Source organism: Cyprinus carpio, chromosome B3 (assembly GCF_018340385.1).
Source record: "Cyprinus carpio isolate SPL01 chromosome B3, ASM1834038v1, whole genome shotgun sequence".
NCBI lineage: Eukaryota > Metazoa > Chordata > Actinopteri > Cypriniformes > Cyprinidae > Cyprinus > Cyprinus carpio.
Genome location: NC_056599.1, coordinates 25,877,681 through 25,890,692, shown reverse-complemented (window position 1 = coordinate 25,890,692; position 13,012 = coordinate 25,877,681). Strand labels below are relative to the sequence as shown.

The 13,012-nt window shown below is 36.5% G+C and overlaps 2 protein-coding genes across 3 annotated transcripts; one reads left to right on the top strand and one right to left on the bottom strand.

The window, feature by feature from the left end:
- Positions 1 to 656: 656 nt before the first annotated feature.
- On the top strand, positions 657 to 8,537 carry LOC109054209 (ADP-ribose pyrophosphatase, mitochondrial-like). Of its 2 annotated transcripts, none has more exons than XM_042720431.1 (8): positions 657 to 847; positions 1,116 to 1,343; positions 1,555 to 1,644; positions 1,728 to 1,814; positions 5,045 to 5,156; positions 5,286 to 5,432; positions 7,452 to 7,536; positions 7,645 to 8,537. In XM_042720431.1, exons 1-8 carry the CDS (start codon positions 756 to 758, stop codon positions 7,788 to 7,790), a joined length of 987 nt encoding a protein of 328 aa, XP_042576365.1. In that variant the 5' UTR covers positions 657 to 755; the 3' UTR covers positions 7,791 to 8,537. The 2 variants fall into 2 exon arrangements, with proteins under 2 accessions (XP_042576365.1, XP_042576364.1); XM_042720430.1 differs by having other exon boundaries at positions 658 to 847; positions 1,113 to 1,343; positions 7,645 to 8,180.
- Positions 8,538 to 9,487: 950 nt separating this feature from the next.
- Positions 9,488 to 13,005, bottom strand: LOC109057272 (serine/threonine-protein phosphatase 4 catalytic subunit B-like). Its single transcript, XM_042720432.1, has 10 exons — positions 12,974 to 13,005; positions 12,564 to 12,678; positions 11,695 to 12,001; positions 11,440 to 11,491; positions 11,293 to 11,343; positions 11,067 to 11,168; positions 10,790 to 10,963; positions 10,328 to 10,454; positions 10,053 to 10,242; positions 9,488 to 9,929 (listed from the first exon to the last, which is right to left on the bottom strand). Exons 3-10 carry the CDS (start codon positions 11,802 to 11,804, stop codon positions 9,800 to 9,802), a joined length of 936 nt encoding a protein of 311 aa, XP_042576366.1. The 5' UTR covers positions 11,805 to 12,001; positions 12,564 to 12,678; positions 12,974 to 13,005; the 3' UTR covers positions 9,488 to 9,799.
- Positions 13,006 to 13,012: the final 7 nt, after the last annotated feature.

Here is a 13,012-nt window from a genome sequence, read left to right as displayed (position 1 = left end):
GTTCAGTCTGTAGTGTAAATAGGTTGCATAGCAATTGCAGAAAAGAAAAAAAACACTTCAGCAAAATATGCACATGTCAAAGTGTCTGAATAATTTCTTGTCCCAAATTTGATCAGTTTTACTGGTAGTCCACTATATGAAGAATTTTTGGGTGTGTCACAGTCTACTTTATTTTGCTATCCATACTTACATAAATGAACTGTAGTGTCCTGCACACACTAGTAAAAAAAATATAAAACATTATATCTGGTGTCTTAATCATTTTTGGTTTGACTAAGATAGATAGATAGATAGATAGATAGATAGATAGATAGATATATATATATATATATATATATATATATATATATATATATATAGATAGATGGATGGATAGACAGAAGGAAGAAAAAAAAAAAAAAAAGATAGAGATAGATAGATAGATGATAGATAGATATATAGATGATAGATAGATAGATAGATAGATAGATAGATAGATAGACAACAACAATATGATGTTGCTTATTATAATTAATAAAAGTTAAAGGCGATGGATCGTGATATTTTATTCTTATTTGATTTCAGACTTCTTTAAACGCATTTGAATCGTATTTATAATTTGATGCATTTAAACAAACACATGTACACGGACTCAAAAAGCATAAACACCGCAGAGCAGCCACAGCGAGTCGCATGGATTGCGTCACCGAGGAGGCTGGGCTGGGCTCTCACTTCCTGGTTACTGCAGCACTGCTGGGTTTGGAGATTGTTTAGAAATGAAAGCAGTTTCCAGTAACTGGGCTGCATCGGTGCATGTAGCGCTTAGTCTTATTGGGCTTCCCTACGCTGCTGGCACAAGTGGAGTCTGGTATGTAAATGAATGTCATAATTAATATTAATTTGAATTCTGAAGCTGTTGTTGTGACACAAGCTTGACACTGACAGGTGTGTAATCAATAGATTTTCTGCTTCTTTAATGTACTTTCTCTTGTAGTGTTGTCTTTTTTTGACTTGTGAATTTTTAAATAAAAAAACCCCGCTCCGGTATGGAAATTATTTTTAAAAGCACATCAGTGACTTGTGCAATTGCAACTTAAGGGTTAAATTAATAGTTTCGTTCAACCAATTTTCAGCAGGAAGAACGCCAATAGCCGCAGTCTCTGTTCATCAGGATCTGTCTACATGTCTCCTGCCGCCGCGCACGTTAAGGCTCGCTGTCCGGTGTATCCCGGCTCAGACACACGCCGCTTCCCTGTCCCAGATGACAAAGTAGATTGGGACATAGACTGGCCCCAGTACAGCCCTGTTAACTATACCGCTCCCACTGTACTGAAAAAGCCTGTTTGGGCTGACCCAGAGATTGGGTGAGTACAAAATATATAAACAAATAATATTACATTTATGTTTAGCATATTATTTTTATTTCTACAATAAATTGCAACCTTAAATATTAGACTGCAAGTTTTATAATTGTTTTTTTTTAAATAGTTGTACCACAAGAGAATTATAGTAATAATCATTTTCATGATAATGTTTTGAAATATATGTATAAAAATCTATTTATGCTTTCTTTAGTGCATTTTCCCCACAGTTCAATACTATAGATGGATCTGTGGACAGGAGAAGCCATGAGGGCTCGTATCGTATCCAGAATGGCAAACCACTGTGAGTCCAAATACTAGATCATCCAAAATATTTCAATACTTGTAATATTTACAGTGCTATTACTCACCGTAAATCATCCTCAGTAATCCACATGGAAGAAGTGGGCTGGAGGGCCGAGGATTACTGGGAAGGTGGGGTCCAAACCACGCCGCCGATCCAATAGTTACCAGGTACTAAAATGTGTGTCGTAATAAATAGAAACCAACCTTTTACATGTTATCTCTTTCCCATTTGACCGGTTTAGCAGTTCCATGCATGAAAGGAATTTTGTGTGTGCTTTAAAGGGGTCATATGATGCGATTTCAAGTTTTCCTTTCTTTTTGGAGTGTTACAAGCTCTTGGTGCATAAAGAAGATTTGTAAAGTTGCAAATCCAAAGAGATATTCTTTATAAAAGTGTGCTCCTATACCTCAAGTGGTAGAGCATTGCGTTACCAAGTGCAAGGTTAGGGGTTCGATTCCCCGGGAACAAATGATAGGTAAAAACTGATAGCCTGAATGCACTGTAAGTCGCTTTGGATAAAAGCGTCTGCTAAATGCATAAATTTAATTTAATTTAATAAAAGTTAAGAGTCAAATACCCCCCCCCCCCACAATGGCTCATTTAAACACGCTCTCACATGTCTACATCAGTATGTGGGAAGATTTGCATAACGCCACCCAGATGTTCACGCAAAGAAAGAGGACATAACTTTTATTCTCTCTGTTGCCGCCGCCGCCATGTCGTGGTCTCTGTGTGTTTCTTTGTGAAAGCGAAACTAATTTGTTTGGTCTTCCAAAAGAGGACACAACTAGAAATCAGTGGTTAAGTTGTATTTCAACACTGTTCCAGAACAGTTCAACCCAAATATTCAGTTGTGTGCTGAGCATTTTATGGAGGATGAGGACTGTTTCCTGAACCAGTAGCCTGCAATGTGTCTGTGGCACAACGACTGTTTCTATAAAGTGAGGCAGTTCAAACTTTGCAAGGTACGGTGCTCGTAAGGTGACATGGTTGGTTCACTTAATAACTCATGGGAACGTGATAATATGTCGTGGCCGCAAGATATTAATTTGATGAAACAACAAATCGGGTTTGTATAATCACATACTAACTAATTACCCCAAGATCATTTTGTCGAGGTAACAACATTCATTTCTCGTGGCCACGACTTCTTATGTTGAGGAAACAACATATTTTTCTCATGGCCACAGGTTTAATGTGTAAACAAACCTGCGTGACCATAGAAACCCGGGATTATCAAATAGAGATAAAAACATTTTTATTAACATTAAACATTTAATTTAATATTTGTATATCATTATTAAATTAACTTATTAGAGCTATATTTTTATATTTATTGTTATATATGCATATTCCCCCTTTCAATTTGTGTATCGCTTTACCTAATTAACGTTTTGTATAATTATGCTAGTATTTGCTAGCCTACCATATATTTTGTAAATAAACGCCTGACAATTATGCCAATAAAGTTTTAACTTTATGATTGTATTTATGCTCATGTGTGATGATAAATGAGCGTGTTGTGTTTTCATTTACAAATGAAACTACGTGAATGATGATTAATTTCTCAATGAAATACTAAAGTATTTATAATTATGATCCATTAATTAGTCGAAATAAAATGAAATATATGTTCAATTTAAACTGCATTTCAGCAAAAATTACAGTCAGCATAATCAAAACTTTATTGGCATGTCCAGCATTTACAGTAGGCTATTATTTACAAAAGTATTCAGAACGTTAAGTAAAGAGATGTTTTCTTGTAGGCCTATTTTATATTATGCACTTTATGTAACATTTATTCATGATAAATTTGAATGCTGACTATCGCACGATTCAAATAAAATATTACAAAATATTTACTAAACTCAAAATAAAATATTAATGAATCCATCTCTGATAATCCCGGGTTTCTATGGTCACGCAGGTTTGTTTACATTAAACTCGTGGCCACAAGAAATGGGGATGCACATGTCAAAGTGTCTGATAAGTATGTTGTTACCTCGACAAAATGATCTCGTGGCCACGACATAATAACACGTTTCCACAAGTTAATATGACGTTCCCTCAAATTAATATATTGGGGCCACGACATATTATCACGTTCCCACAAGTTATTATGTCGTGGCCACGACAAAATTAAGTGAACCGACCATGTCACCTTACGAACACCGTTGCAAGGATATTCTGGCACTTCTGACTCACTGCCTGTAAGTACGTTTTTTTAATATTTAAATAATTTGCCAATGATGATTCAAACGTGAGTTTTGAGCAGTAGAGTAGGCTTGTTGTTTGTTGTTTATTATATATATTATATATATTTATATATATTATTTGGTTTATAAATGTGCCTTACACTCCCTCTGATGCAAAATAAACCAATATCCCAAGTTATTCAGTTACTCCTAACAGTACATTGACTGAACTGCTAAAAGAGAACCAATGATGGGATGTGCACGAGCAGAGCAGCTGGACTGAGTCTCGTGATGCTACTGGCCTGAGAGACGGCACAGTATGTTAAAGGGGTCATATGATGCTGCTAAAAAGAACATTATTTTGTGTATTTGGTGTAATGAAATGTATTTATGGGGTTATCAAAAAACACATTATTTTTCACATACTGTACATTATTGTTTCTCCTCTATGCCCCGCCTTCTGAATTGCATCTATTTTTACAAAGCTCATCGTTCTGGAAAGCGAGGTGTGCTGTAATTGGTCATCTATCCAGTGTGTTGTGATTGGCCGAATGCCTCAAGCGTGTGATGGAAATGTTACGCTACTTAACATATTGTGATGCCCTGTCCATTTAAAACCCATTATAAACGTGATATAAACATGATTTCTAATCGTGTCCTCTTTGGGAAGGCCAAGTGCCTCTTTCTCAAGAAACATCTTCACACACCATGTGAGTGAGCGGAAGTCAGAAGAGTCAGACCTATGAGTTTGGGCTTGAGAAAACTTTCGTTTCTTTGCGTGAACAGGCGGCGGCAAATAGACATAGTGATGTAGAGATGTGGGGGGCGTATTAGAACGAGCCGTTTTAGGGGATGTGGTTTGACTCTTAACTTTTATAAAGAATATCTCTTTGGATTTGAGACAGTCTTTGCAACTTCACAGATCTTCTTTATTTACCAAGAGCTTGTTACACTCCAAAGAGAAAGGAAAAATTGAAATCGCATATGGACGTAACATTTCCGTCACACGCTGAGGCATTCAGTCACAACACACCTTTTCAGAGCACACTTCGCTTTTCAACCTTAAAAAACTTTCGTTTCAGAAAGGCATAAACACATTGTAACACACCAAATAATGTTCTTTTCAGCAGCATCATATGACCCCTTAAGCATGCCTAAAACATTCTTGAAAACTCATTCCGGTTTCCTGTGGCCTCATACAGGTGGAAAAGGGACTCTACAGGACAGCGTGTCCACCACAGTAACTCTCAACTACCTGTGCTGCAATTTGTGTCCATCAAAAGGTTGGACTGTGGCGAATGGGCCATCCCAGGGGTGAGTATAAACCTCGTGCTTGTTTTAAATGTTCAGAATGGTTATTTTGAGTGAGCCGCATCTGTGGGGTGAGGTTTTTAAAAATGCATTCTGCTAATAAGCTCATGATAATTGTTGTTGTGTGTTCAGGGAATGGTGGACCCTGGAGAGCGCATTTCTCAGACACTGCAGCGCGAGTTCTCAGAAGAGGCATTGAACTCTCTGCAGGCATCTCCAACTGAGAGGGAAAAGATCCAAAAGCGAATCACTGAACTTTTCAACTCAGCAGGTCTTCAGGTGAGACCATGTGATTACACTTCAGTGATTTGGAATAATTATGATATTTAAATGGTTTTGAAAGAGGTCTCTTATGCTCACCTAGGCTGCATTTATTTGCTTAAAAATACAGAAAAACATTAATATTGTGAGAGATTATTACAATTAAAAAAAAAACTGTTTTCTATTTTAATGTATTTTGTAATCAAATTTATCAGAAATCATTCTAATATGCTAATTTCAGGATTCTATGAATGGACACTTATCAACTTATTCGAATTGTGTAACCAGATGATAGTAGCCTATTGTGTATCGATGATAGGCAGAGATATATCCAAACATATCAACTTACCTATCTCTAAAACACTAAATTAAACAAATACAATCGTCATGCAGCGCGTGGTCCTGAGCGCTGTATGACTGATGTATCCAAATATATGAACTTACCTGTTTTGAATACTTTATATTTAACGTGTTCATGCGCGTGGTCCTGAGCGCTGTTAATGTTAAACTGTTTGGTCTGTAAATGAAATCTATTATGTTAAACTATTGATTTTCACCGTTGACTGATTTTGCAGAACATTTTGACTGATAACTTCCGTGCGCAGATGCGGCAAATTTGTCACAGGACGCGCGATATGACAGTTGTGTCCAACTATTTTAAATACAGTATTTTTATATTTAACGTTAGATTATCAGTATGTTTAAAAAAGTATATGTTTTCTATTATTGGTGATTCCATAGGCTCTCTCTCGCGCACCTGCGCGGTTTAAACATAGTTATGCTATGACAAGAACAAAGAGTCTCTCTCTTGCTCCACCCATGCACGATAATATTGTGTATCGATCTCACGGGCTGACAATATGACGATTTGAAAAAACAAACAAATAGCCCAACACTAGTATGTATAAGCCAGGTTAAAGAGATGAGTCTTTAATCTAGATTTAAACTGACAGTGTGTGTCTGCCTCCCGAACAATGTTTGGTAGGTTATTCCAGAGTTTAGGCGCTAAATAGGAAAAGGATCTGCTGCCAGTTTGTGCAGAAATTCTTTGGTTATGCAAACCGATTGTTGCTGTACGGGTGGCTGGCCTCAGACGATCTTGGAGCTGAAGATGCTGGATGTGGAGGTCCTGGACTGGTGTGGTTACACGTGGTCTGTGGTTGTGAGGCCAGTTGGATGTACTGCCAAATTCTCTGAAACGACTTTGGAGACGGCTTATGGTAGAGAAATGAACATTCAATTCACGGGCAACAGCTCTGGTGGACATTCCTGCAGTCAGTATGCCAACTGCATCTGTGGCATTGTGCTGTGTGATAAAACTGAACATTTTTAGAGTGGCCTTTTATTGTGGCCAGCCTAAGGCACACCTGTGCAATAATCATGCCATGTCTAATCAGCATCTTGATATGCCACACCTGTGAGGTGGATGAATTATCTTGGCAAAGAGTGCTAACAAACACAGATTTGGACAGATTTGTGAACAATATTGGAGAGAAATAGGCCTTTTGTGTACATAGAAAAAGTTGAAAAAGATTCGAGATCGGTCTGTATTTAACTAGTTCTTTGGGGTCAAGTTGTGGTTTTTTGACAATCAAAAATGTCTTTAAATGTTGTCATTACGGAATAAAAGTTTTTTTTTTTTTTTTACTTCTAATAGTAGTGTATTGCAGTTTTCATAAAAATATGAACAGTGTTTTCAAACTGTTTTCCAATTTTAAATTACATTATAAATGTAAAAAAAAAAAAAACATTGTGGTCAAATTAGCAAACTTTCAGCAAAATTTTGCAGTCAAAAAAACCCCTATAGCGATACATGAATCACCGTATACACAGAAGTCAATTTTAAACCGGTTGGCCAACAGTGAATTTGTGTGATCAAATTCAACACAGTGAAAATGTTTTTGCACTCATGAAAACAGATCACGCAGATTCCTGTTGCAGTTACTGGATTTTACTCACAGTATTTTACAAAACAACTGTGACTGTACCTTACATTGCATTGGAGCGCAATATAACACTGCATCTTTTTTATTGTAGGTGTATAAAGGTTATGTAGATGATCCAAGAAACACAGATAATGCTTGGATGGAGACAGTTGCAGTCAATTTCCATGATGAATCAGGTAAAAACAGTGTATTGATGAAACATAGAATAATTTTTGGGATATGTCATTGACCGAGTGAAGAACATTGTTCTTTCCCACATATTTAATTTAATTCTTTCTATCTAGGCAATAGTGTGAGTGAGCTTCCATTGCAAGCAGGCGATGATGCAGGTCAAGTGAGCTGGATTGATGTTGACTCCTCTCTGGCCCTTTATGCCAACCACTTGCATTTCCTAGAGACCGTTGCAAAAGAAAGAAATGCATACTGGTAACAGAAAATAGTAAAAAATGCCTTGATGCTTTAACATAAATGAAGGAAATCTTTGTATGTGTAATTTAAATTACACTTATGAAGATGTGTAGCTTGGATACATAATTTAGATGCAAACTAGGAAAATCAGTTCTGTTGCTGGCACATATTTATATGAAGTAAGAATCGTTTGCCACAACACCGCCAACAATTGAATTCCAATAAACCAAATGTTAACCTCAATTATCTGTACGGTTTATTTATATCCATATTATAAAGCATGGCTACTGAAAATGGAGGCATAAGGATTATTTAAGTTTTCCTGTCACTCTGAACTGAACACTACTAATTAAGAACTTGTGTATGACTCTTTCTGTAATAACCAAAAGAAAAAAAAAATCTTATACACTTATTATGCGCGTTGTTTTATCTTTTTGTCAGTTGTGCTATATTTCAGTAATTTGAAGAAAATGTTTTGGGGGGAAAAAGTATTTAATGGTTTCATACTGAAGTGATTTGATTTATTTTGACATACTCAAAAGCAGCTAGATCAAGAAATATGAAAAAGTGTCATTATGCTTGGTTTGAACATCATGGACACTATGAATTCTATGAAAGCCTGTTTCTTTTACACTTGTTCAAGGAAGTCTCCAAGTTCAATATAAGTCTATTGTCTCTCATTTTCTCGAGGTTACAGCATGGCACTTGAATATGTACTTGCAACATCTTTGATCATGTCAACATTAAAGCAGAATGACACAAGGGAAAATAATTTCTTGGTGTTAGTTTAACCTTGCAAAAATGATGAAGTATGTGCTCTCAGATTAGGGGACAGAGTTGTTGATGAGGTAGAAAGATCTGTCTCACTTTTAAATGATTCCAAGGTGACAAAATCATCTTTGATCATGGCCTCTCTTGCCATCTGGTTAACTGTCATGTCAAACATATGATAGGATCAGTCAAATTTGAAAGATAGTTGATCTAATCAAGAGTGAAGAAACCTCCAGTAAGGAGATAACAAACTAGCACACTACATATTTGATCTTACACTTTTTAGGGAAATCTTTTTTTGCGGTATAGTAAATGAATATATTACTTGCTGAATGATTTCTTTAGAGCATAAATGTATGATTTGATGAACAAAACAGTTTAAATGCATTTTAAAAAACTAAATTATAAGTCACATTATCCGATTTCTCCTCGCACATCTTTGATCCATTTTAGTTGGCCACTCTGTAAGACTAGAAAGATTCAGAAAACAGAAAAATGTTACTTAATCTCAAATATCTTACCTAGTCTAATCAAAAGGTATAATCTGCTTAATGTTGGCAATCAAACACCACAATATTTTAGACATTAAAATTATTGTTTTGTAAAATAGCAATAGGATAGATCCAAAACAGACTCCAATTTATGTGCACATCAGCTAGACCCCATTATTAACCTGTAACCATTGAACTCAAAATATACAGTAACTTTAGTATAGCCAGTTTTTTTGTATGATCTTGTCCATGATGCCATTGATTTATTACTTGCATTTTCTCAGCTTCTGATGCAAGATCTCTTGATTTAAGTTTGATTACAAATATTTTTCTCAGTGCTAAATGATTACAAATATGAAACACCAGTGATATAAATACAAGCAGAGCTGCATATTAAAAACTAACTGCAAATTTGTGGCTATGCTCATTGTTGTAGATTTATAAATACAAATATATATATAAACCCACACGTTTTATTCTTTTTGTTGGAAAAAAATATCACCAGTTTGAAAATACAAAACTACCACATAATTAGGGACAGTCAAAACAGGCTCAAATACATTTTTCAAGATGTAAGAAATACATTTGTAATGAGGAAGGAATGTGAAGGCTAATGAGAAACAGGCAGTAAACGCTGTAACTGGTCCATTCACAGAAGTACTGAATGTTGTGCAGATAAAAGTAGGCCAGCGCAAAAAAAAAAAAAAAAAAAAACAGTTCATAGAGGTTGCTTCTGATGCTTCCAATTTTTCTCCCGGACTGAAACAAGTCAAAGGAAGTAGTCAGCCACAGGTTTCTTAGAAGGGATTCCTCTGGTTTCCTGAGGTGCAGCTTCAAATATAATAAACTCCTTCTGGAGATGCTCATCAAGCTCCAAAATGGCTGCCACATTGCCACACCTAGGAAATATTCCAAGAGTAAATTAAGTAATGCAAACCAGCACATTCAGATCTGAATCATCACTGTTACACACAAGAGTTACTGGACCGCTATGAGATAGAAAGAAAGAAACACACACACACCTATAACAGTAGTTTGGAGCAGACCACACCGTTAACACCGTCTCATTGAAATGCCACTTGTAGCCCTCCATCACCAGCTGATGAGCTCTGCAGATCATGCTGATATCATTGGCAGCATTAAACTGTGCCACCACATCACTACCAAACAGATATCCAGCTCCTCTGGGACTCACACCCCACCCCATGGTGTCTAGAGACCAAACCATCTTAGTTATTCACAACATACTGAAAGCCTTCCCTTTATGTCATACTTGTTTATGTCAAGTCTCTCGCACCTTCTGGGTCAGACCACAGCAGGTCACACATGGGTCCATCATGAGGAACTTCCTGTTTTCGGTCAATAGTCCTGATCTGATCCAGAGTCTGAATAGATGGAGAAAGGCCACCATGCACACAAAATATCTGAGGAGCAAAAACAGTATGATACTTTTATTCAGCAAGGATGCATGAAATGTATCAAAAGCGACAATAAGAGTTTTACATTCATACAGCATTGTCCTTCAAATAAATAGTGTTTCTTTAAACTTCCTATTCAAGGTTTTCACAAAAAAAAAAAATAAAAAAAAAAATAAAATAGTAAGCAGCTGTGTTCATTGATAAATGTTCCTTGTGAACCAAATCAGAAGGATCATGTGACACTGAAGATTGGAGTAATGGCGGCTAAATAAGAAACAGATCACATTATTAAATACATTAAAATAGAAAGTGGAAAGATACCAAATTATAAGAGGACCTACCTTGCCATCGACAATAGCAGAGAGGGACAGGTAGTCAAAGATCTCTGTGCAGTACCTCCAGACTGTAACAGAGCCGTATTTTCTAAGACACTCGTCATAAAAGCCATACACCTGCGTGATCTGCCTCGACTCGTGATTCCCTCTGATCAGCGTTATTCGGTCGGGGTATCGCACCTGAAGACATAAATATGCAGGACTGTGAATAAGGGCAGACTACAGAGTGCAGAACGGCTTTAACACACACATTACAAGACTAACTTCAGGACAGATACTGCACCTTTAATGCTAGCAGCAACAGGAAAGTCTCCACACTATAGAACCCTCTGTCCACAAAGTCTCCCATGAAGAGGTAGTTTGTCTCTGGAACTTCTCCTCCCACCTGAAGACCCAGAGGACAATGATACGAGCCCAACAACACAGCAGAAAGAACTGCTCTTTAGAAACGTCCACCAGTCCAGTTTGAAAGTGTTAACAAATGCCATGCTGCATTCTCAATCGCTTACCCTAAACAGCTCCTTTAAATCATAAAACTGGCCATGTATATCTCCACAGACCTACAAATTAAAGAAATTAATAGTGAGCTGATTTCACAACTGCATAATCCTGTAAAAGGATGTGAATATGAATGTGATGTGTACAGAAACACTCACCGTGACGGGAGAATCTACCCTCTGAACATTACTCTCTTCCACCAGAATCTCCCTATAAAGCAAAACCATCAAACTTACAGCATAAATAAGGTAGCTTTTGCAACTTTAATTCAAAACAAGCAACTGTATAATGATATAGAACTCAACAGTAAGCACCAGTCATTTAGAGGCACATGGAGTGTACATAGCGGAGTAAAACGAGTAAGTACAACATATGCGTAATGATATCTTGTCTCTTGAACACCTAAGCATTACCTCGCTTTGGCACACAGCGCCTTGACTTCATTTTCCTTGATAAGTTCACAGCGTCTGAGTTGCTCGATCTGTCTGTCCAAGTCAATGACGTCGCCCATCATGACACACATGCATACACACTCACAGAAAAACCCCTCGGTGTGAGGCTGATAAAATCCCTGACTCTCACTGGCTCTCCAGTCCTCAGTTAGTCTCACAGAGACCACGAACACACTCAGCCTCCTGACAAATTAAGAGACTATGAGGTTGTGCACATAATTACACACACACTGAGATGATCCCGGAAGATGCCAAGATGAGAAAATGACTGAAAAACAGAGATAAGAAAAGAGTCATCAGAAATGTCAAAAGATCATATGCATGCTTGACACTCACAAATGTCCCATTGAGACTTTTAGTGTATCTGTAAGCTTAATAATAATAATAATAATAATAATAACAACAACAGAAGCAATAATAATTTATTTTAATATATTGTTTTTAAATTTAAATATTTCTATGAAAGATAGTAGTCCTTAATTAGTTATAAGTTGTTACATTAATTATTTTATTAAATTAGAATTTCGGTATTATTTTAAGCATCATTACTAAAAATAATACAACAAATTAAACTATTTTAATTCTACACTTTCTTGGACGCTGCTTAGCCATGAATTTTGACGACCTCTTTGCGGTTTAGTGTTCAATCGAGCATCTTACCATTTTATTGCAAAAAGTAGAATCGCAACGCCTGGTTTATATAACTGTTAAATAGTGTAGGGACAAAGCGGTTAGCGTGAAGACTGTGCCGTGTTTGTTTGAGCTTTCTACGATTAAAATAAGAATTGCATTTCACACGTTAAAATGTACGTTTAATAAACAATACATACCTTGGGCTTTGGATTAAACTGGTTTCGGCATCCGTTGTTTCTTTTGTAAGATGGTAAGTTGGGAAACCGGCGTATGCAAGTGTGACCGTCACATCAACGAGACCGCTCGGCTCATCTTTCAAAATAAAGGTGCTGATCACCTGCTCTACTTGACAAGCTTATATTAATTGCTCTTAATAATGATATACATTCAACTCGTGAAATAAAAATGGACAAGAGTGGACAAATCTTGAGCTGACAGAAAAGGATAACATTTTTAAACTCTTAACACTTTTAAACGGTATAAACCTTAAATGTGGGATATTTATAGATATTAGGCGTGATTTAACCCTTAGTTCAAGTTAATTTCATTTAAAATGACACTATAACTAACGTTAATTTAAAAAAAAAAAAGAAAAGAAAAGAAAGACCTGTTTGTTCTTGAGGTATTTTCCAAACGGCTGTTTAGT